Source organism: Paroedura picta, chromosome 17, assembly GCF_049243985.1.
Source record: "Paroedura picta isolate Pp20150507F chromosome 17, Ppicta_v3.0, whole genome shotgun sequence".
Lineage (NCBI taxonomy): Eukaryota > Metazoa > Chordata > Lepidosauria > Squamata > Gekkonidae > Paroedura > Paroedura picta.
This window is the reverse complement of record NC_135385.1, coordinates 10,773,453-10,798,042: the sequence shown is the minus strand read 5'-3', so window position 1 is coordinate 10,798,042 and position 24,590 is coordinate 10,773,453. Positions and strand designations below refer to the sequence as shown.

At 50.5% G+C, this 24,590-nt stretch overlaps 1 protein-coding gene across 3 annotated transcripts in view; it reads left to right on the top strand.

Moving 5' to 3' along the window:
• The window catches only part of USP22 (ubiquitin specific peptidase 22), a 118,748-nt gene that overhangs the window by 86,741 nt on the left and 7,417 nt on the right, over positions 1-24,590 (top strand). For all 3 annotated transcript variants that reach the window (XM_077316771.1, XM_077316770.1, XM_077316772.1), the window contains 6 exons: positions 89-258; positions 7,231-7,378; positions 11,118-11,223; positions 13,984-14,142; positions 20,311-20,437; positions 23,413-23,504. In XM_077316771.1, the coding sequence (XP_077172886.1) occupies positions 89-258; positions 7,231-7,378; positions 11,118-11,223; positions 13,984-14,142; positions 20,311-20,437; positions 23,413-23,504 (802 nt within the window). The remainder of the gene's footprint in view (positions 1-88; positions 259-7,230; positions 7,379-11,117; positions 11,224-13,983; positions 14,143-20,310; positions 20,438-23,412; positions 23,505-24,590) is intronic.

Here is a 24,590-nt window from a genome sequence, read left to right as displayed (position 1 = left end):
TGGTCTGTTTCCCCCTTTTTTCAATGAACCGAACTGTAGTTGTTTTCTGAGGAATGATCGTTTTTCTCCCCTCTTCTGTTTCCCGTAGGTCTCAGAGGGCTAATCAACCTTGGGAACACGTGTTTTATGAACTGTATTGTCCAAGCACTTACCCACACTCCTCTACTGCGCGATTTCTTCCTCTCCGACAGACACAAATGTGAAATGCAAAGCCCCAGCTCATGTCTAGTCTGTGAAATGTCTACGCTTTTTCAGGAGGTGAGTCCTCGCGTAGAGGTATTTTTCTTCTCTCACGCCGTCTCATGCTGCATCGCCACATATCCTGTTTTGCATCACTCAGCACCCTTCCGTTTGACTTCGTGCAGGCATCACGACAGACTGGTTTCATGTCAGCCACAGGGTGGTACCTAGCTAAGGCGACCAGATTTGGTAAAGGGGGACACTATTGACCGGGGGGGGGGGGGTTCTTTCTGATGGATAAGTTGAAGGACTGCAGTCTGGATTTTCAGATAGGTGGATAGGAAATTGGTTAGAGAACCGTACTCAAAGAGTTGTTGTCAATGGTGTTTCATCAGACTGGAGAGAGGTGAGTAGCGGGTACCTCAGGGCTCGGTGCTCGGCCCGGTACTTTTTAACATATTTATTAATGATCTAGATGAGGGGGTGGAGGGACTACTCATCAAGTTTGCATATGACACCAAATTGGGAGGACTGGCAAATACTCCGGAAGATAGAGACAGAGTTCAACGAGACTCTGGCCTCAACACAATGGAAAAATGGGCAAATGAGAACAAGATGCAATTTAATAAAGATAAGTGTAAAGTTCTGCATCTGGGTCAGAAAAATGAAAAGCATGCCTACTGGATGGGGGATACGCTTCTAGGTAGCACTGTGTGTGAACGAGACCTTGGGGTACTTGTGGATTGTAAACTAAACATGAGCAGGCAGTGTGGTGCAGCGGTAAAAAAGGCAAATGCCATTTTGGGCTGTATCAACAGAGGCATCACATCACATCAAAATCACAAGATGTCATAGTCCCATTGTATACGGCACTGGTCAGACCACACCTGGAGTACTGTGTGCAGTTCTGGAGGCCTCACTTCAAGAAGGACATAGATAAAATTGAAAGGGTACAGAGGAGAGCGACGAAGATGATCTGGGGCCAAGGGACCAAGCCCTATGAAGATAGGTTGAGGGACTTGGGAATGTTCAGCCTGGAGAAAAGGAGGTTGAGAGGGGTCATGATAGCCCTCTTTAAGTATTTGAAAGGTTGTCACGTGGAGGAGGGCAGGATGCTGTTTCTGTTGGCTGCAGAGGAAAGGACACGCAGTAATGGATTTAAACTCCAAGTACAACGATATAGGCTAGATATCAGGAAAAAAATTTTCACAGTCAGAGTAGTTCAGCAGTGGAATATGCTGCCTAAGGAGGTGGTGAGCTCCCCCTCACTGGAAGTCTTCAAGCAAAGGTTGGAGACACACTTTTCTTGGATGCTTTAGGATGCTTTGGGCTGATCCTGCGTTGAGCAGGGGGTTGGACTAGATGGCCTCTATGGCCCCTTCCAACTCTATGATTCTATGATTTTTGATTAAAAATTTGGTCTATATGGAGCAACAAAAGGTTTCATAGAACGCAAAAACAGTATTTTAATATGTATTTTTTTACTTGCAACATAAGTACAATTTGCCAGGTGCCCCCAGATGTCCCTCCAAAAGTGGGACAATCTAGTCACCTTAACCTAGTCTGTGTTTTCATTGCTCCTCTTTTTGTCTCTGAAACGCTGGCACAACCGCTATAGCAGGGGTGGCCACATGGTGGCTCTCCAGATGTCCATGGACTACAATTCCCTTGAGCCCCTGCCAGCATGGACATCTGGAGAGCCACTGTTGGGCTGGCAGGGGCTCTTGGGAGTTGTAGTCCATGGGCACCTGGAGAGCCACTGTTTGGCTGGCAGGGGTTCATGGGAATTGTAGTCCATGGGCACCTGGAGAGCCACAGTTTGGCTGGGCAGGGGCTCATGGAAATTGTCGACCATGGACTGAATGAGCCCCAGTTTGGCCACCCCTGTGCTAGAGGCAGCGCCGATAGTCCTAAACATGGTTTGTCCATTCATGGTTCGCTCTAAACAGCATCCAAACCACGGCTTCTGATTTTTCATAGCCAGTCAGTTACAGACTGTAGTTTAATTCAGACCATCGGGCCAAAGCCTCAGTGAATGTTTAACCTTTTACGGCATGTTGTCTAAATTGAACTCTATTGGGGTTAGAGTGTCGGCAGGAATCCTGGATCCCACTTATCTGCGGGATGGCTTATCTGCTTCTGCCCCCCTCAGGGCACTTCACTCTGCAGGTATGAATCTACTGGTTGTCCCAGGCGCCCAGGACATCCGTCTGGCCTCAACCAGGGCCGGGGCTTCTTCAGCCCTGGCCCCAACGTGGTGGTATGAGCTCCCGGAAGAGCTGAGGGCCCTATCGGAGTTGTCAGCATTCCGCAGGGCCTGTAAGACGGAGCCCTTCCGCCAGGCGAATGGTTTAGGCCAGGGCAGGGTCTCGGTGTTTCCATCGGAGGATCCCTCGCCGTGTGGCAGATCCGGATCCTCGCTCCCAGTGAGAGAGAGAGAGCTTTGACCCATGTGCTAAACAGAGGAGGGTGGAGAGATTGGCACTCTTATCGATCGCCATCTTGTTAATATATTAATGGGTGTTTTTTAGGGGGCTTTTACTGTGTTTTATTGCATTGTAAACCGCTGTGGGACTTTTTGAGAGCAGCGGCATATACATGTAAAAATAAATGAAATAAACGAATAAATAAATGACTAGTAGTCGCAGTACAAAGAAGAACACGGTGAAGGATATCATAACTGTGGCACGAGGCGGGTTGCTGTGGGGCAAGGCAGGACTTGTTTGCGCTATTAGTCCGTCATTAGCCCTGCTGAATAGAAGCTGCTCTCGTGATCTGCCTCTCCTTGCAGGGAAGATGCCTAGGTCCCGGCCCTGCAGGACTCCTTGTTCGTGCTGTGAATGTAACAGAGTTAAATGCTAATTAGGAGCAAGGGCCTGGTTCTGGCTGCAGACTCATTCCCTCTCGGCTGGGCAGAAAAAGCGCTTTGGGAAAATTGCGGCAGGACTATTCTCTCCAGGAGCACCGCCCCGGAATCCCTCCCCGAAAATCGCAGGGCCTCTCTCTCTCTTCATAGTAGCATGACCTGTTAGGGGTAAAATTGCCACTAGGTCTGCAGAATTCTCTTTCGTAAAGCGGCTTGCTTTTCTTTCCAAAGGGAGGCTTGCAATTGCCGTGTCATTTCCAGGGCGGGGCGGAATCATATGCCTTTCCTAGCTTTCCCGTTTTGTTTATTTCCCGTAGTAATGAAGACACGCAAACGCATTTGCGTGGCTGGCTCGTGCGAGTAAATGATGGCTGGTTTAGGCCCCTGACAGGAGAAAGCCATTCAGAAGAAATGTCGGAGCCTAATTGGTTGCGGCCGAAAGCCTTCCAGAAGCAACGTGAATACCGCCTAACTATTAATCTAACATTGCCCGTAAATAGTTGTTCTTAGGGGTTTGTCATCGAGTCTCATAATATAGCTATTAGATATTGAAATGAGAGTTTAAAAAAAAATTGGTGGTTTAGAACAGCGGTAGTCAACCTGTGGTCCTCCAGATGTCCATGGACTACAATTCCCATGAGCCCCTGCCAGCATTCGCTGGCAGGGGCTCATGGGAATTGTAGTCCATGGACATCTGGAGGACCACAGGTTGACTACCCCTGGTTTAGCAGACTCTTTCGAGCAGCCGTTCTCCACTTTTCTACAGTTGAGAAACCCCTGAAGTGGGGCAATTGTGCAGAATACGGTTGGGGAGCATAGCTCTGTCCACGCCCATCCGCGGCCTCTCCCATGCCCACCCCCTCCAGGCCCACCCTTGGCCGTTTCGGGGGAGGACGGGCGGGTCGACGTGACCGTCTAGGGCCCTATTGCCTGATAAATGTTGAACACATTTAAAAACTATATTAAATTTAAAAAATGATATTAACTCCCACCCGTCCAGGGCTGTCGAGGAACTGTTTGGTGAAACTCTGATGGGTTAGGAGTGCGGACTTCGAATCTGGCATGCCGGGTTCAATTCCTCGCTCCCCCACATGCAGCCAGCTGGGTGACCTTGGGCTCGCCACGGCACTGATAAAACTGTTCTGACCGGGCAGCAATATCAGGGCTCTCTCAGCCTCACCCACCCCATAGGATGTCTGTTGTGGGGAGAGGAAAGGGAAGGCGACTGGAAGCCACCTTGAGACTCCTTCGGGTAGAGAAAAGTAGCATATAAGAACCAACTCTTCTTCTTCTCCTTCAGTAATATCCAGGCTCTCTCAGCCTCCCCTCCCTCGCAGGGTGTCTGTGGTGGGGAGAGGAAAGGGAAGGCGACTGTAAGCCGCTTTGAGACTCCTTCGGGTAGGGAAAAGCGGCCAATAAGAACCAACTCTTCTTCTTCTTATTCTTCCTCCTCCTCCTCTTCCTCCTCCTCCTCTTCCTCCTCCTCTTCTTCTTCTTCTTCTTCTTCTCCTCCTCCTCCTCCTCCTTCAGTAATCTCAGGGCTCTCTCAGCCTCCCCTCCCTCGCAGGGTGTCTGTGGTGGGGAGAGGAAAGGGAAGGCGACTGGAAGCCTCACCTCCAGGCAGAGTCGCTGGGTACGCCCACTCCCCTTTTGCACGGCCTTGGCCCGTAATTTGACACAGCCGCTGCTTAAGAACCTTTCCCCTCCTTACGGAGCCCTAAATATTGTCAGCTTGGACGGCTGCAGGGGAGGCATCAGAGCAAGCGCTCCGGGGTGGAGTGACCACATAAGCGCTGGGGGGCAGCTCCCTGCGCGGAGGAGCGAGGGCGCTGAGCAGTTTCATGGCTGCAGTGCCTCGAATGATGTTGCCGCGGTCGCTTTGTCAGCAGATTTCCGCCGCCACGCCCGGGCTGCAGTCCCCCCGTGTCATTCCCGCTGGCGTCCGGGAGGTGCCTTCATTGATCCTTCCCGCCTCGTTGCAATGCAGCAGCGTGGTCTCTTGCCAAAAATGATGCGTAGCCGGGCAGGGAAAGAACTTGCTGTGCTGCACGAAGCCCCGAAGGGAGGAGCTGGGGAGGCCGCCTCTCTTCCCTCCAGCACGACTATCGAGCCCGTCCGGAGGGAGCCGCGAATGAGCCGAAACGCCCGTCGCCAAAAGGAGGAGCCCCGGGAATGATGTCAGCCAGGGTGTTTCCCCCCGCGTCACACGTCACTGTGGATCGGGAGGCCTGTGGGAATTCGGGAGGGGGCACAGCTGGGGGTAGTGGGTAAGACTGATCAGGGGAGCTGGGGTTGGTTCCCCGCTCCTCCCCGTGCAGCCCGCTGGGTGACCTCCGGGTGGTCACAGCTCTGATAGTGCTGTTCTGACCAAGCTGTCCTTGCAGAGCTCTTTCAGCCCCACCTCCCTCACAGGGTGTCTGTTGTGGGGAGAAGAAGGGGAAGGTGATTGGGAGCTGCTTGGAGACTTCTTCGGGCAGTGAAAAGCTAGATATAAAAAACAACTCCTCCTCTTCTTCTTCCTCCTCCTCCTCCTCTTCCTCCCCTTCTTCTCCTTCCTCTTCTCCTGCTTCTCCTTCTTCTTCTTCTTCTTCTTCTTTTTCTTCTTCTTCTCCTTCCTCTTCTCCTGCTTCCTCTTCTTCTTCTTCTTCTTCTTCTTCTTCTTCTCCTTCTCCTTCTTCTCCTTCTTCTCCTTCTTCTCCTTCTTCTTCATCTTCTCCTTCTTCTTCTTCTTCTTCTTCTTCTTCTTCTTCTTCTCCTCCTCCTCCTCCTCCTCCTCCTCCTCCTCAAGATCAGATCCCTTGCTCTTAGTTAGAAGAGCTTCGGACTGCTAGCCGGACAGGGGTGGATTAATGAGGGATTTTATGGGTATTGTTGCTTTATCATTTTATTGTTAACCGCCATGACTTGGAGAGCAGTGATATACAAATAAAATGATGGATGTTCTGGATGGATCAATCGATATGAATGAATGAATGAATGAATGAATGAATGAATGAATGAATGAATGAATGAATGAATGAATGAATGAATAACCACAACCTGGCCAAACAGTGGTGAGGCCTGTCGAAAAACTTATTTGAAGGAGGCAGCTGTTTCCCAAAGCCTCCTCTCATCAGCAGACAGACCGGGCGGTGATGCTTTCAGAGCTCTTCTGTAGCACCTCTTTCTCCAACGTGGTGGAGGAAAGGCAGGACTGGATTTTTCTCAGTGATGCGGGGAGGGTGGATTCCTCCAAAATCATCACTGGGCCCCACAAGTGCTGTGTTAGGAATTACTGCTCCATGTTGCCTGTAGGCAGGGCCTGACACAGGATTGTCCTGCCATGTTAAATTCATCTGCAATTTAAAAAAGAAGTGCATTTTTGTCTCAAGCCCCGCCTCGTCATTGAAATCCAGAAATCCTAATTTTAGAGATCTCAGAATCGAAATGCTGTGCTTAAGGACACAGCTGGACAACAGCTGAAAGCACGCTCGGTTGTTGGTGGAAATGGATGCAGAAGGAAAAGGCCCAGGATCAGTGAAAGAAGCTTTGGCCCTCAGGATGCGAGATGTATGTGGAAAGGTTGAGGGAACTTGGTCTGTTTATCCTGGAGAGGAGACGACTGAGAGGGGATCTGATCACCATCTTCAAGCATTTAAAAGGCTGCCATGTAGAGGATGGAGCAGAGTGGTTCTCTCTTGACCAAAACCAGTGGGATGAAATTAATTCAAAAGAAATTCCGTCTAAACATCCGGAAGAAGTTCCTGACAGTCAGAGCGGTTCCTCAGTGGAACAGGCTTCCTCGGGAGGTGGTGGGTTCTCCATCTTTGGAGATTTTTAAACAGAGGCTGGAGAGCCATCTGACGGAGAGGCTGATTCTGTGAAGGCTTAAGGGGGTGGCAGGTTACAGTGGAGGAGCGAGAGGGTTGTGAGTGTCCTGCATAGTGCAGGGGGTTGGACTAGATGACCCAGGAGGTCCCTTCCAACTATATCGTTCAATGATTTTGTGAACCAGGCTGCTAACGATAGGATGCTCTGGAGGTCATGAATGCATAAGATGAAGCAGCTTAACAGCTCAGCACGCCCACGCAAATATCTAAATGAGAGATTTTTCTTTTGAGAGGTGAAAGGATAGCATTTGACCCACGTTTTTGCTTTCTTTCCGTTTCCCTATCCCTCCCCCCTTTTCCCCGCTTCCCGAGCAGTTCTACTCTGGGCACCGATCTCCTCACATTCCATATAGGTTACTGCACCTGGTATGGACGCACGCACGGCATTTAGCAGGGTACGAGCAACAGGATGCGCACGAGTTCCTCATTGCTGCATTAGATGTGCTACATCGACACTGCAAAGGTGAGCCTCTCCCTTTGACCTCTCCGGGGACGCTGTTCAAGGGGGAGGGGGTCACGGTCACAGGGCAGAGGTCAACCCCTGCCGCCTTGTGCCCAATTGGACCATCAGCCCCTCGGGGGTCGGGGTCGTCTCCTTCGGCTGCCAGCAGCTCTCCGGGGCCCCGTGCTGAGATCTTTCGCCCAACTTACTGCCTGGAGGGGCCGGGGATAGAACGTGGGACCTTAGAAAAGAGGCTCTTCCACTGAGCCACAAAATCAGGGGGATCGTTGTTATTAATAATAGTAATAATGTTTTAATTTCCATCTTGCCCTTCCGTAGTCATCTCAGGGCGGTTAACATCCGACAAGCATGGAAAAAACATTCAAAACCTTAAAACTGCTTCCACCTGAGAATGATTCTTTCTCACCTTTCTGAAGTTGCTCAGAGTCTGGGGAGAGGGGGGGGGTTTGCTGGTGGAGGGGTCCTCAGGCAGGGGGGACAGCGTCGTAGGCCTGGCGGAAGAACTCAGCTTTGCAGGCCTGTCGGAGGCCCCAGAGGGCCCTGCTCTCCTCAGGCAGGGCTTTCTCGCAGGCTGGGGCCAGGACTGAAAAAGGTGGAGACCGGTTTTATCTCTTTAGGACTGTGGGCAGATTTTGATTGCTTGATCCCAATACTCTTTGGCGGAGGGGGGGTAGATATGGAGGAAAAGGCAGTGTAGGGATATGTGCCTCAACTCAGCCACCTCGGTGATCACTGAAGCCTGAGGCAGCGCATAGGAGGCCAGCATCATGGAGAGGAGGGGCGGCAGTGTATCAACCACTGGCCACACACAGGCGCAGAGCTCGGCTGCCTCTGCTCTCCATGCTGTGGTGCTGGTCTCCTATGCATTGCCTCAGGCTTCATTGATCGCACATCCCTAAATCAGAGAGATGCCATCACTTTCCACCCCCCTCTCCTTTGTCTCTAAAGCATGTCCCTGCTGCACTGTTTGTTTTCACAGTGTGCTGATTAAAGTCATCCCTTTCCCCCCTGCAAAGTGATTTAAAACCCTCTTATTTCGAGACAGACAGTGGATTGCTGCGGGCATCTCCTGTACCCTTCCAGGGACCCCGGGTTTTCATGAAACCCTGGTTGAGACAGCCTGAGCTGCACAATCCCATTCTCTTCCCACAACTCCCTCCCCTGTCAACAAGGCCCCACCTTTCTTGCCCAGATGCCCAGGAAAGCCCCAGTGAGCAAAACAGCACCTTGTTGGGCTTGCTGCAAGGGAGCACCCCTCGCCATCTTTCCATAGACGCCCTCCCCTTCCCTTTAGCCGAGCCTAATTGACGCGGGTAATTGAAAAGGGAGTCCTGTTATCCCCCCGTGGGCAAAGAGGAGTCTCCACCAGGACCGTAACCTGAGGGCCTGCGACAAAGCGAAAAGACCGTTTGTAGGTTTCCACACGACACCGGCAGAGCACAAAAGCCTAGAGGGGGAAAGAAATGTATTTTCGAGATGCCGTCGATAATCTTTATGGAAGAAGGGGCATCGAAGGGGGTAAGGTGATACTCGTGGCCCCGTTCTTTTGTCTCCACGGCCAAAGCAGCCCCGTCAGCGTCTGGCCGACTTCTTGGAAGGGAACAGAGACGCCATTGTGTGTGGCTGAGAATTCACCAGCCTTGCATCTTACCCGGGCTCAGGTTTTAAACCTTCTTGCTCGGGGAACAATGTAGTTCGCCAGGGAAAGCCCAGCAGCTTTACCGAACACTCAGCGCCTGAGGTAAAGGCCGGTCACAGTCTTGCCTCAACGTGCCTGCGTGTGGTCTTTAAAATCTTCGAATCGGAACGTAAAATCTTGCCCCTCTCCGTCCCCTTAGGTAGGAAGTGAAGTGTGCAGGTATAAAGCACGTGGGGGGGAAAGTTCAGAAGTGGTCCCTCTCTCCTTCACATTTCCTTAATGCCTCCCACCGCAAGCAGCCTGATCTTTGGCAGATCTCCCATTTTAAAAAGCACTCAACACTGCAGGAGAACTTGGATGCCAGTGGTTTCGGGGTTTTCTTAAAAGACGTGGAGACTCAGGGGGGCGTGTCTGGATGAATGGGATGGACCGAAGATGGTTGGATGTATCTCAATCATAGCCTTCTGTCGATTTTTAACGACGTTTGAGTCCAGTGGCACCTTTGAAACCGAATCAACTTTTATTCTGGACGTGTTTTATTCTGCTGCTTCAGACCGACATGACTAGCCCCCTGCTTTGCCTCTTTATGTATTACTTTCGTAATGTATCGGCCGCCCCTCTCGAGCCCGTCAACTCAGGGCAGCCTACAACATTATGAAATGAAACCAGTACAAATGCATAAAAATTGCTAAAAAACTGACATGAAATTTTTGCAGAGTCTTTGCTTGCGGGTTCCCCCTAGAGGAGACCTCTGACCAGTCGGGGAGGCCCACACGGTGCTGTGATCTTCCAGCCGTACTGGCCTGAACGGTGTGCTTGGCGGAAGAGCCCCCTCTTGCAGGCCCTGCGGAACTGTGCTAGGAATTGTAGTCTGTGGGCATCTGGAGCGCCACAGTTTGGCCATCCCTGTTTTAGAGCAATAAATTCTTCACAATTTTGGTGAGAATCAGGGGCCACTCGTTGTGTTGCTCCCAGACACCCTTGCTCGCCCTGCCGTGGCACGGTGTCACGCGGCCACTTGCACAAGACCACTGCCAGCTGCACAGGATCGCTGTGCCCGATTGCGGGCTTTCTCCGTCATTGAACCGACACCCTGGGAAGGAGAGTGTTGGAATGGAAAGGTGTGGCCGCTTCCTCGGAACAGAGGAGCGTTCTTAAAAAAGGTCAAGGTATCCCCTGTGCAAGCACCGGGTCATGTCTGACTCTTGGGGTGACGCCCTCCAGCATTTTCATGGCAGACTCAATACGGGGTGGTTTGCCAGTGCCTTCCCCAGTCATTACCGTTTACCCCCCCAACAAGCAAGCTGGGGACTCATTTTTCCGACCTCGGAAGGAGGGAAGGCTGAGTCGACCTTGAGCCAGCTGCTGGGATCGAACGCCCAGGCTCATGGGCAGAGCATTCAAACTGCACGTCTGCTGCCTTACCATTCTGCACCACAAGAGGAGCGTTCTTAGTTGCCGCCACATCTCCATGTGGATAAATGTGACCCTGAGTGCACCTGTTGCTTTTACCTTGGAGTGCAACGTCCTGTGTTGTGTCCCAAGATGTGTTTGATGCCTCATTTTGCATTCCGTCTACGGACATCTTCCTCCCCACAGGGCCCTCCTTAGTAAATAGGTGGGGTCCAAATATTTCAGGTAAAGAAATCCTTCCTCCCGCTTTTGACTTTGGGTTACCGAAAGCGAGAATGTCAGCAGCCACTTTATCCGTTGGCCTTTTGCGTTCCAGGGTGGGGAGGCGCTTCAGAGGGGCCACATCTCATCTGGAGAACTGGGTTTGGTTCCTCACTCCTCCTCCACGTGAAACCTGCTGGGGGGATCTCTCTTGGACCTCTCCGTTTCTCTCTCCCAAAGGTGCCTGTTGTGGGGAGAGGAAGGGAGGGGGACCGCAAGCCGCTTTGGGGACTCCTTTGGGAAGGGAAAAGCAGGGTCTGAAAACCAGCTCTTCTTCCTGTATGCGGTTCCCCTCCTTACTCTTAGCGATAAGATAAAAGGATGACCTAGTTTTTGGTGATGTTTTGCCGCGTGCAAAGGGTGCGCCTGCCTAGGTGTGTCCGGAGGGCTCTGAAACCCAGTCCTGTGCCTTTGCCTCTCCTCCAGGTGACGATAATGGGAAGAAAGCCAACAACCCCAACCACTGTAACTGCATCATAGACCAAATCTTCACAGGTGGACTTCAGTCGGACGTCACTTGCCAGGTCTGCCAGTAAGTACTGCACGATTAAGACTCGTTCTGATCATAGAATCCGAGAAGCCTAGAGTGGGAAGGGGCCTCCTGGGTCATACGTTGTATGCGAACCGCCCTGAGACTCTGGGGAGGGTGGTATAGGAATATAATAAGTGGATAGATGGATGGATGGATGGATGGATGGATGGATGGATGGATGGATGGATGGATGGATGGATGGATGGATGGATGGATGGATGGATGGACAGGCAGGAGAGCCAATGACTGCTTGGCTGCCAGGAAAGATGGATGGATGGATGGATGGATGGATGGATGGATGGATGGATGGATGGATGGACAGGCAGGAGAGCCAATGACTGCTTGGCTGCCAGGCAAGATGGATGGATGGATGGACAGGCAGGAGAGCCAATGACTGCTTGGCTGCCAGGAAAGATGGATGGATGGATGGATGGATGGATGAATGGATGGATAGATGGACAGGCAGGAGAGCCAATGACTGCTTGGCTGCCAGGAAAGATGGATGGATGGATGGATGGATGAATGGATGGATGGACAGGCAGGAGAGCCAATGACTGCTTGGCTGCCAGGCAAGATGGATGGATGGATGGATGGTAGGAGGGAGGGAGGGAGGGACAGATGGACGGACGGACCGACAGACAGACAGATCAATCGATCTAGTCCACCCCCCTGCCCAATGATGGACATTCACAACTCTCTGCCCACCCACAGTGACCCTATATCCATGTTCAAATTATGCACCAGCATCCCTGACCAGTCTGGCCTGGAGGGATTTTGCCTCCTGACCCCAAAGTGGCGATCGGCATTTCCCTGGGCAGGTGAGAAAGAAAATGCAGCAGGCACCCCTTGAGGTTGCCATCAAAAGACTGACCCGCCAAGGAAATGTACTTTAAGAAATATTTTCCGCAGGGAAACGAAGACGATTTTAATGGCCGCTTCAGCCCCGTTTCCGTTTGATGCGCAGTGCTCCAGCCGAGATTTTGCACCGTTGGCAGAGCCAGAGAGCGAGAGCTCTGGTCTCCAGGGGGAGACGTCACGTTTGTTAGGAGCCCCCGTGTCAAAAAAACGCCTTGCCAAAAAAGAAAAAAAAACCCTAAGCAGCATGTCCGGGGAGCGAGGCCGTCGCCTTTCCCTTCACAAGCTGCGCCAGTCGTCCAGGGACAGGAATTATTAATGGGAGGAAAGTGTGAAAACTGAAATTTCACACTTTCCCTCCATTAGGGGAAGTAGGACAATCTGCCAGCTGGTTGTGCTCCCCGTACAGAGCAGACCCGAGCTGGCTAGAAGCAGAAACCTTTTCCAGCGCCAACAGACGCAGAGGACCCCCCAGATGCAAACTTGTGCCCCTTACGACCCCTCTGCTCTCCAACACGGATTCCTCCCCCTTGGCCTTGCTCTTACTCTCCAGAGGTCCTCTCCTGGAAACCTTGATGGTCTTCCAGGACGTCGCTGGCCTCGAGTCGTGGTCTTCTCCATTGACGACGTGCCGTTTCCAAGAGAGGCATCTGCATTCAGGACCTGCCTCGACGACTCAGCTTGGGCAGCCGTTCCTGAATCGGCTCTTAGGAGGTGCTTCCCTGTCAGCTAAAGCAGGGGTAGTCAACCTGTGGTCCTCCAGATGTTCATGGACTACAATTCCCATGAGCCCCTGCCAGCAAACGCTGGCAGGGGCTCGTGGGAATTGTAGTCCATGAACATCTGGAGGACCACAGGTTGACTACCCCTGAGCTAAAGTGCTGGGCCCAGGTTGGAATCCCTGCTCTGCCACGGAAGCTTGCTGGGCCAGACACACACACACACACTCGGCCTAGCCTACCTCACAGGGTGGTTGTGAGGATCAAAGGGAGGTGAGGAGAAGGATGAAAGCTACTTCGGGTCCGTCCGTCCGTCCCCGGGGGGAGAAAGGTGGGGTTGAAATTAATAATGCAGACCATTCCCGTTCTCTGTGGGCTGGAAATGCGTCCCCAGAACTCTGAAGTCAAAACTGCGGCCCTCCAGATGTCCCTGGACTACAATTCCCATGAGCCCCTGGCAGCAGTTGCTCTGAAGGATGCTGCACATCTGGGAGACATCTGGCAGATTTACACCTTGTGTTTGTGTGTGTGTGTGCGATTGCTGTCGTTTTGTATACCTTTCGAACGGGGCTTGCTAAATATAGCTGCCCTGACCGAAGCGCTTTCTATAGTCTCCGCACCCAAATGAACACAATGTATTAAAAGGGGCTGTTCCCTGTGTTTGTTTTTCGCACGCTGGAAAACGTCCCCACCCAGAGAATTTTTCCCTTCCCGGCTTTCATTAACCTGCGAAAGCAAGATCTTCTGCTAAGATGCCGAGACATATGTCTGAACAGAATCCATTTCATTTCCCAGATTTTACCTTTTTTTCTTTCATTGGGACGATTTACAGGAAAACACAAAGCGTTTTCCACTTGAAAACCGCCCAGAGCTGCAAAGAAATGGGCGGTATAGAAATATGAATGAATGAATGAATGAATGAATGAATGAATGAATGAATGAATGAATGAATGAATGAATGAATGAATGAATGAATGAATGAATGAAGCAGGATGCGCCAGTTGGCCCTAATATAGCCCTTTAATCAGATCAGATACCTTGTACATTAGTCACAGGGGTGGCCGAACTGTGGCTCTCCAGAGCTCCACAGGGCCTCATGGGAATTGTAGTCCGTGGACGTCTGGAGAGCCAGCGTTTGTCCACCCCTGCATCCGTCGATAAACTCGTCTTCCTCTTTTCTTCCCAGCGGTGTTTCCACGACGATAGACCCGTTCTGGGACATCAGTCTGGACTTGCCGGGTTCCTCCACCCCGTTTTGGCCCCTGAGCCCCGGCAGCGACGGCAGCGTGGTGAACGGGGAGAGCCACATGTCTGGAACCACCACCCTCACAGACTGCTTGCGAAGGTACAGACCGTGGCAGGCCGGCTTTTGTGCCCGGAGGAAAATCTTAACTCCCCTCCCGCTGCCCACAGATGAGTAGATTTCGCAGGCAAGCGGCCAAGGAAGAGAACGGCATCTCTCTCGACTGCAGTATTAATTGCTGAATCATCTTGCAGAGCTATTCAGTTCCCTTGAAGGGGGCGGGGGGAGGGAGGGAGAGGGAGAGCGAAATGCAAGCGGCGTAGCCCAAACAAAAGCTGGTAGGTTCTCCAGAGAAGCAGCCCCACCTGCTGACCCCTTTGGCTAGTTTTCAGCACCCAGCGATAAGTTTTATGCATCATAGTTTTTTTTTTTTGCTGGCCACAATATGCTTCCTTCTCCGGATGATCAGCTGAGATTCCCCCGAGGCCAAAGGGGGCCTTGATGCTTGATCTTCCTCATTCCCAGCATTCTCTGTTTACATTTCGGTGGCTGGACACAGGGTCACGTTTGGGTAAGGAGCAGCGACTTCTTTTTAAGCCCTCCTCCTCCTCTCAAGCACCGCAGCTCTCCTTGAGCCAACTCTGCAGCTTTCAAGGCACCTCTGCAGGTTCTGGGAGACCACCGTAGAAATCAGGTCTCGGGGAACAGAGAATTCCATTCTCGGAGATCAGAGAGTTCCATTCTCAGGCAGCGTTCGCTGACAGCTCTGCAGCCCGATTTCAAAAGGGCACCCTCTCGGTCCGGAAAGGGCGGGCGCCGTAGGCCCTCCTGCGTTGCGGCTTCACTAACATGTCACGGGCATGTGTGAAGACATTTCCGAATATGGGAGCGCCCTCCTGTGTACGCGGAAGCTGGATTGGCTGCAGCGGAAGAACACCCAGCGTCCTCTCTGGACTGTCAACGTGGGAACCAGCCGTTAAATAATCCCATTTCTCAGCACACCCTTTAAGCCAATGTTGTTCTCGACCAAGGATTCCCAACCGAGGGTCCGTGGACCGCTGGGGGTTCACAGGAGTTCTGGACAGGGGTCAACAGCCTCTCCCCTCCTGCTTTAATAGCCACAAGCTTTGGGTGCTTTAGGATGCTTAGGGCTGATCCTGTGTTGAGCAGGGGGTTGGACTAGATGGCCTGTGTGGCCCCTTCCAACTCTAGGATTCTGTGATTCTAAGCTGGGGAATCAGCCGTTCCCATTGTCCTCTCCCCCTCCTGAGTTCTCTTGTGACTTATGTGCCTGCTTTGCCAGAAACCACTACTTTTGGGGGCTGCCAGTTGATCCTTTCTAAGTCTCCTTCAGCGCAAAGCGACATTTTTGAGAATTAGAGGAATCGCACAAGCTGAATCAGATCTTTGGTACATGAAGGTCAGGGTTGTCTGCTCAGACTGACAGCAGCTCCTGAGAGTTTCAGGCTGAAATCACCACCTGCCTGGTCCTTCTAACTGGAGATGCTGAGGGACCCTCCCAAAGATCTCACGAGCATTTCCCACCAGCAAGTCAACAGACTAGCCAGATCTATGCTCCGTGGCTTTATAGGACCAAGAAAACCAAGAGCCCCTCTGGATCAGACCACTAGATGTTCTGATTCTGCTGAGGACCTCCAGTGGATCCACAAGCAGGTCTGGGAGGAACCAGCCTGCTCTTACTTGCGTGTGCCCAATGTCTGGAGATCTCAAACTCTGAACATGTCAAAGTTCAGGCTAATACGTGCTCTGTTCCCTTTCTTTCTGTTCTAAATGTGCTGTCTGGCGATAGAATATTCCAGGAGTACAAGACAGAATTGCCTCTTTATCTTGCCATGTCACACACAGTTCGATACACAACCAAATTAAAAAGCTCCAGATGCCTCTGCTGTTCCGCCTTCGGAAGATGTTCCAGCCTCTTGAACGTTTTGCTTTCTTCAAAAGCCATGCTTGTGCATAGGAAAGGGGGTCAACCAGCACACCAGGAGTCCAAACTCACATGCATCACAGGCACATGCGAAGGCATTCTGGTACTGACCATTTAGCCAGTCCATGAGTCCCATAGAACAGGGGTAGTCAACTTGTGGTCCTCCAGATGTCCATGGACGACAATTCCCATGAGCCCCTGCCAGCATTCGCTGGCAGGGACTCATGGGAATTGTAGCCCATGGACATCTGGAGGATCACAGGTTGACTACCCCTGCCCTAGAGGAAACCTGGCCATCTCTATACTAGCAATGTCCAAATTTGATCTGATGACTCTAAAAGCTTGTTCCTGTATACTCAGTAGAACATATCAGCTTTTGTTCCCAAGTCACGGTCTCCTGATATTCAGGCAAGTCCTTCTGGTAGCTTTCAAAGGAGGTAAGTCCCCAGTATGTTTCTCCTCAAAACCGTCGCTTGTAGCCTGTTGCGTTAAACCCTAAAATGATCTCCCTTCTGAATAATTTTATTATACCCATCGTAAAGCTGTGGGAACAAAAGACACCATATGGGAGGGCCTTGTCCTGATGTCCTGGACCAGTTTAAACACTTTTCGTTATTGGGGGAGGGGGACGATGGAGTGAGGAGTCACTTTTGCTCCATCGTACAAATGGTGAACATTCAGAAAAGGTGTGTCAAGGTTTAGGAGGCATCTTGTGATGTTTCCGGAATCCAGGCGTTATGAAGCTCTGGAGATTCACGGGTTCCAGGCAGGCGAGTTGCAAGAGAGTTCATGGATTGGGGTTTGGTCAGAAGCACTTTGGATGGCTAGTGGAAGATGGGGAGATGCCTCCATGCAAAAATAATTACTGTCATACGAAACTCCTACAGATCAGGGAAGAAGAGTATTAGAGTATTAGTACTAGAAGGCTAGTATTCTCACAAATGGGTGCATTCCGTTATGGGACATGGTATAGTCCAGACCCAAGTGAAAGCTAGGCATGTGTCAGAGTAGGGTCTTACGGAGAACCTACAAGTTCAAGTCGTTCTGTGGTTTTGTTTTGCACATTGAACTACCGGGGTCGCAGTTCAGAGGGGAGTAACGGTGCACTGGGGATGAGGGAGAGGGCTTGTTAAACATTCTCCCCCATGACATTTGGTTGCTGACAAACATCACCCCCCAAGTGCATTTGGTCCTGCTGGGGAAAAACATGGGTGCTTGCCTTGCTTCCCCAGCACAGATAAAAGTTAAACATTTCTCTGCAGTAAGAAAGGGTTAAAATCGCCTTTCATGCAATGTTTTCCTTTTCAAAGCCCCAGGGTAGAAAAGTCTTACAATACTCATTGAACTAGACCTGTAGTTCTGCCCTTTCTGTACTGTGGTTGCAAAGACCTCCTGTGTTCAATCATTAAAATGTGAGTTCAGACCAAGCAACATCAGAAATTCGTGGACTCGAAAGCTGTCGAATAAGATTTCAGTGAAGGCATACTCCAGATGAAGGTGGATGAATTTGGATGATGTTCTAAGGATGGCACTAAGAATAATTACAGAAAAGGATGCAGATGAAGAAATTGGTTACATACATAAAGGTAACAGTTGTATTTTTTTTATGGACAAGTTCAGATAAAAGAGAGAAGCACATCCTGTCTGTCTTGATTTTTTTTAAGACCTCCAAATTAAAAACAACAACAACAATGCTACTGTGTGTTTGCCTGCTGAGGCATATCAGATATTAAACAAAGAATGTTTGCTCCCATCTTGGGGAACTTATTTGGATGGAAAGATGGCAGAGAAATATTGTATGTAAATGAAATAAACATTAGCAACAGGGTAGAGGCTACATAGAGGTGATAAACGAAACAATGGCACAGAATCTGGAAAGGCTTAGTTTACACTCATGTCAAGAAAAAAAAAGGAGATGTCAAAGATGCCAGCAACTATATCAGGCTATCACGTTAATTTCTCGTGTGAGTATAGTGATGCCCAAAATCATATAGGAAAGACTGCTGCTATATATGGAATGAGAAAGATCAGATGTTCAAGTTTGGGTCAGTAAAGGAAGAGGCACTAGAGATCATATTGCAAGTTTACATTGATTACTGGAGCATACAAGAGAATTTCAGGAGAAAATCAGATTACAGCAATTGTGTGAATCGTGAAAAGCTGTGGTTGGTTTTAAAATAAATTGGTTGGACCTCATTGGTCTGACCCCGCAAGGCCAGTAACATTTCATTGCTTTGATGTCCAGCCTGTATTCCGGGCAAGAAGCTTTTATTAGAACAGGATGGAGAGAAGCAGTTGGCAAGGGTGCCAGACAAATATATATATTGTCTCCGTGCCTTTCCAGTCCATATGCTGAATGTATAATAAGCAAAGGTGGATTCGATTAAAATGAAAGTGTTGTGAAAACTGGTGAAAGAATCATTAACAATTTGAGATATGCAGATGACTGCCACAATACTGGCCACAAATAGTGAAGACTTGGAGCAACCAGAAGATGCCAAACAAGAAGAAGACAAAAGTAATGACTACCGGGAAGTTGCACAACTTTAAGGTTGATGGTGAAGAAATAGAAATTGGTCACGGCTTTCTATTCTACTCCTTGCTTCCATCATCGTCCCAAATGATGGTCAATCGGAAGGAGATTGAAACTGTGAAGGGCAACCATGAAGGAGCTAAAAAGAAGAGCTAGTTTTTATACCCTTCCTTTCTCTACCTGAGGGATTCTCCAAGTGGCTTACCTTCCCTCCTTCTCCCTTTAACAGTCACGTCGTGAGGTAGGTGGCGCTGGAGAGAGTCTTGAGAGAACTGTAACTGGCTCAAGGTCACCTAGGAGGTTGTAAGTGGAGGAGTGGGATGTTACCTTGTTTCCAGATTTGAGGACTCTGCTCTTAACCACGACACTTAACCCCGCTGCCTCTCGAAGATACTTAAGTGTAAGGCCAGGATGATTCAAGTGCATTATTATCATTCCCCATCCTTATGCAAAAGTTGGATCGTGAAGAAATCTGACTTCGAGATGACTGGTTCTTATGAGACGGGATGTTAGAGGGGAGTTTTGCAGATACTGCGGACCGCCCAAAAGGACAAATCAAGCCGGGACTCTCTAGAAACTGGAATGACCAAACTGAGGCTCTCGTACTGTGGTCAAATTTTGAGAAGGGCAGGATTATTGGGAAAGACAATACTGCTAGGAACAGTTGAAGGCGGGAGGAGCCGAAGGAGACCCAACCTGAAATGGGTTGACTCAGTAGCTGTCAAGCTTGTTGCCATCCCTCCGTTTGTGAGACCTGGACGGTTTGATTGATTGGGACAGTTTGACTGTCATAGATTCATGAGGCCGCCCTAGGTGGGATGGACTTTGACAGCATGTAATATGGCCACCCATTGAACGTGACGCCCTTACAGATGGGGTCAAGGTTTTGATGCAAGAAGACATGCGATCGGCTCAAAAATGGGAAGCAATCAGTAATCAGTTTGAAATTCACCGGCCTCGTCCTTCTTCCCAGAAGCAACTTGCAGCCTAATGCCAAAAGCGTCATCTCAACAGAGAACATGGAAAGCCAACATCAACATTGTTGATGTCATCAAAGGTCATCCGTAGCCAGATCTATACCGGTCAACATCCAAAGCAAAACTCCGTTTTCTGCAACTGAACAGCTTTGCTTCGCAGCCGTTCCGAAAAACGAGGGCGGCCAGTGAGTTCCTCACCTGTTTGGAGATGCTGCAAGCCAAGCTGCCCTTTGTCCAGGCCTTACCTTGAAGAAGGTAAGGAAGGCCTTACCTTGAAGACACCTGCTGCATCATTTCACACCAGGAGAGACTGAATAAACCAGGGTGGCCAAACTGGGGCTCTCCAGATGCCCCTGGGCTACAATTCCCATGAGCCCCTGCACGCAGGGGCTCATGGGAATTGTAGGCCAGGGACATCTGGAGAGCCACAGTTTGCCCACGCCTGGAATAAACCGGAGCCATGAGAATAAGGTGACTGGGGGAGGACCATGTGATAAGGTTTTGGCTGTATGTTTTGGCATCTCCCTTGGTCCAGAAGGTCCATGGATTGGGCTGGAACCTGGAGAGGCACCTGCCTAACGACAGCTCTCCCTGTATTCTTTACAAAGTACATGTTTGCAGGACAGGTACCTAGAAACAGCGATCTTGAGGTGGCTTTTGCAGATCAGGGTTGAGAAACTCAACGTAGCATCGCCGATTCAGTACTGCAGTCGAAATAACCAGGTGTGTTATTTGGGGCTTGTTCTTTTTCCCTTCCTCTGCAGTGACACCCTCTCTCTCTCTTTCTCTCTCTCTCTCCCAACCATCTTTGGCAGGTTTACAAGGCCAGAACATTTAGGAAGCAGTGCCAAAATCAAATGTAGTGGTTGCCATAGCTACCAGGAATCTACCAAACAACTCACGATGAAGAAATTACCCATCGTGGCCTGTTTTCATCTCAAAGTAAGTCACCGAGTCGCTGTTCCTTTTGAGACGGCAAAGGGGAATCCACGAGGGATTCGGCGTGGGGGAATCTCCTCTTGCGTTTTTAAGGCCGCGGCTTTCCCGGTTCCTGCCCCTTCACCCCGCCTCCACGGCCCGGAGAAACAGGCCCTTTCGACTGAAGCAGCATCTGTGAATCTCTGCAGAGGGGCAGAAGGGATCTCTGGCTGCAGCTCTTATAGTCTACCTTTGTCGCAGGCTGCGAAATATATGTAAACTAATTCAGTCAAGCGGCTTACTGGATAAATCAGGGCAACGGCCAAGGACCGAAGAGCCGGAATGTTTGGATTGAAAAATGTGTGATTTGAAAAGGGATCAGACAGATTCATAGAAAGCCGGTCCGTCAGTGGCTACTGAGGGGGACCACCAGATTTCAGAGCCCAGCCTCTGAATCCCAGGGCCGGGAGGCAACGTCAGGAGAAGGCCTGCGCCTTGGTGTCAGGTTGGTCCCTGTGTGAAGCAGGATGCTGGACTAGATGGACCCCTGGTCTGATCCAGCAGGGCAATTCTTCTCAGTGGAAGGCCTTCGCTTCTATGCCCTGGTGTTGGCCTTCTAGAGCAGGGATAGTCAACCTGTGGTCCTCCAGATGTCCATGGACGACAATTCCCATGAGCCCCTGCCAGCATTTGCTGGCAGGGGCTCATGGGAATTGTCGTCCATGGACATCTGGAGGACCACAGGTTGACTACCCCTGTTCTAGAGGAACTAGTTGGTCGCTGTGCGATGCGGGATGCTGGACCCGATGGACCATTGGTCCCGCAGCGCTTTTCTGGTGTTCTTATTATCAGGGGAAGGCCTTAGCCTCCCTGCCCTGTGGTTGGCCTTCTAAAGGAACCGGTTGAGTCAGGAGGCTGGCCTGGTTGGACCTCACTGGTCTGACCCCACCAGGCCAGCAGACAAGAAAGAAAAACCTGCTTAAGGTAACAAGCTGTCCAAAGGTTTAACGTCCCTTGCTGAAAAAAAGGTAAAAAAACAGGAATTTCAGTAATAAGGGGTGAGGCAAGAAGCGATAAGTCTGGAGCTGATCCATTATACTATGGCTCTGATTTTTTTCTACGAATTCCGCCCCCTAAACATTCTGTTTTGCGCATTTTATGGAAGGGGGGGGTCTTCCTGACAGCTTCGGGCAGGCTGTTCCGCAAGATCACAAAACGCAGTATCGTACGCGTCAAAACAGCTTTCAAATCCCAGCGACGAAGCGTTGCTGTGGTCACAATCATAGCCCCATTAATACCCGTGTAAACCTTCGCAAGCACCAGATTCAATTACGAAGGGGCGTAGGTGTTAATAGCGACGGGCAGAAAGGGGGTCCATAGGGTTTTCTCCCGTCCCCTTTTTCGGACCGCCGGATCGATGGCCAGGGGATTGTGACGCTGTTGTAAGCCCACGAGATAATTAACTGGGAGCGTAAATAGGACGAGAGTTCTGAGACACGGGAAGCTGTGCCCCCCCCTTTAAAGAGGGCCCCATTCATCTCCTTTTTCTTTTTCGTTGCTTGCTTCTGACTCCCTTTCAAGCTAAGGGGATGACGAGGAAATTGACTCCCTTTCAAGCTAAGGGGATGACGAGGAAATTGTGACGTTTGTCACACTCCCTGTTGTCTTGGAAATTAATCTTTCTACTTCAGTGGCCAGTGGGGGGGGGGAATCATCCAAGCCTTTTCTCCATCTCTTCCTGCCTTCTTTTCCTTTCGGTTTGTTCCTTTATCATTTCTGCGTGGAGTGCGGATTATCCTCTTGTCCGCTCCTCTGCTTTTTTGCTTTAACTGACGCAGACGGGGTGGAGGGAAGCCTCATTATAAACCAGCACGAATTCAATGGGTAGAGCCCTGGATTTAAAAGCAAAAGTCTGCCAAGGGCTAGGGGTGGGGTCAGCTTTTTGGGCACACATTGGGTGTGAATGGCAGAGACTGGCAGATTTTGGAGAGGCATCTCAGGAGGGCAGCGCTCTCTCGCTGACTTCTTGGAGGATCTAGAATGAAATGGACATTTGCCGCACACCACACCTGGCTCACCTCTGGCTTGTTGGGGAAAAAATGATACAAGATTCGAATCGCAGTGCCTTTTGCTCCTTCAGGTGCTGCACAGACCACCAGACGGGCTAAGTTGTCCGAGGACTGAGCTTCTAAAATACCAATGCCCTGAGAGTAATTTCAGTCTTCTTTTGTTATTTTGGTTTCTGTCGGGTGTATTTTTTGCGGTTTGAGGTTTGTTTGTTTTTTCAAGCCTTTGTATATTTTGTAATTTCCCCTCGTTTAACCTTGATAGAAAGGGGGGATCTTCTCAGGGAAGGCAGAGTAGCACTGTGCTATTAATCTAGTGCATTCCCTGGCAGGGGCTCATGGGAATTGTAGTCCATGGACATCTGGAGGGCCGCAGTTTGACTGCCCCTGCTCTAGCGGCTCAGGCTTGACTCCTTCAGCAGAGCCCTTTGCAGTTCCGTTTGTGAGGCAAACGCTAACTGTAGTTGGCATCCAAGGCAAACAAGCTGTGGTTTGCTCTTTCTCTCCTCATGAGGATCAGAAATTTCAAGCCATAGATTGTGAGGCCAACGCTAACTGTAGTTTGCAACCCCAAACATCTCAGCAAATAATTGCCGGCGGTGCACGGCAAATCAAAAGACGAGGAAGCTTGTCGTTGACCCTCTGAAACGAGCCAGGTTTGTGTGAGACATCCTGACTCTGAGCCGAACTAAATTCTTTCAGGAGCCTGCAGTGCAATCCTACCCCAAGTGACTCCAGGCAAGGACCATGCATATCAGTGGCCATAGATTGCACTAGCTCTGGGTAGGGATTGCCCTGTTAGTCTAGTTGCTCGAGGACTTTCATGTCCTGCCATCCCACCTGAGTCAACAAATGACATTTGTGTACCCGGGCCTGTGCAGCCAAGAAACCATAACATTTCCCTCTAAGATCTGCTTTCTGTCTCTCCTTCAGCGGTTTGAACACTCAGCCAAACTGAGGCGAAAGATCACTACGTACGTCTCCTTTCCGCTGGAGCTGGACATGACGCCTTTTATGGCCTCCAGGTACGTGCGACGGGGCCGAGGTCCCCCCCGAGAAACCTGTCTGCCATCGGGCAGACGTTCAGCCACAACCGGGGAACAGGGCAAATAACTAAATTACCAGGTTCAGCGTCCCGGACGGACACCGGTATCAGAATGACCTGGCAGCGGGTTTTGCTTATGCAAAAGCGTTTTGTTTTTTCCTTCTTTACAGTGGTTAGACTAAACCAATGTCAGGGCTTTGGTGCAGCAAACGTATTCTTGCAACGAGAGAGACTAGGAAACTGCAACCGCCCTGCTTTCAAAACGCAACTTTCACTCGGGCAGTTTAAACGCACCTGAACGGCTGGAATTTGTGCTTTGGAAACTCCTGGTTTCTCCTGATGCTGAAGGACCGAGATACGCTCGGAGGGCTTTGTTTACCGAGAGGAGGAATAGCAGACAGTCACACCTCATTGGCGAGCTGTCCGCGTGGTCTGAGGCCTTCTGTGGAGACGCTCTTTTTGTGAAGCGGAATTAGTGGCCTGGAGCCGCCGTGAAAAAATAATCTCCCTTTCATAAACGCTCAGGCTCGTAGGTAAAGGTAAAGGTCTCCCCTGTGCAAGCACCGGGTCATGTCTGACCCTTGGGGTGACGTCCCCTAGCGTTTTCATGGCAGACTTAATAGACACCGGTGCACTTCCCCATCTTATTCAGCCCTCGTTTGGGCTCTTAAGGGATTATTCAACTCATTTTACACATTTGTACACATCCCCTCCCCAATGTTTTGGCAGCCCCAAAAGCTAGAAACCTGTGGCTTTTATATGGGGCTTTAAAAAAACAACAAAGATAAATAAAGGTAAAGGTATCCCCTGTGAAAGCACTGGGTCATGTCTGACCCTTGGGGTGACGCCCTCCAGCGTTTTCCTGGCAGACTCAATACGGGGTGATTTTCCAGTGCCTTCCCCAGTCATTACCGTTTACCCCCCAGCAAGCTGGGTCCTCATTTTACCCACCTCGGAAGGAGGGAAGGCTGAGTCGACCTTGAGCCAGCTGCTGGGATCGATCTCCCAGCGTCATGGGCAGAGCTTCAGACAGCATGTCGGCTGCCTTACCACTCTGCACCACAAG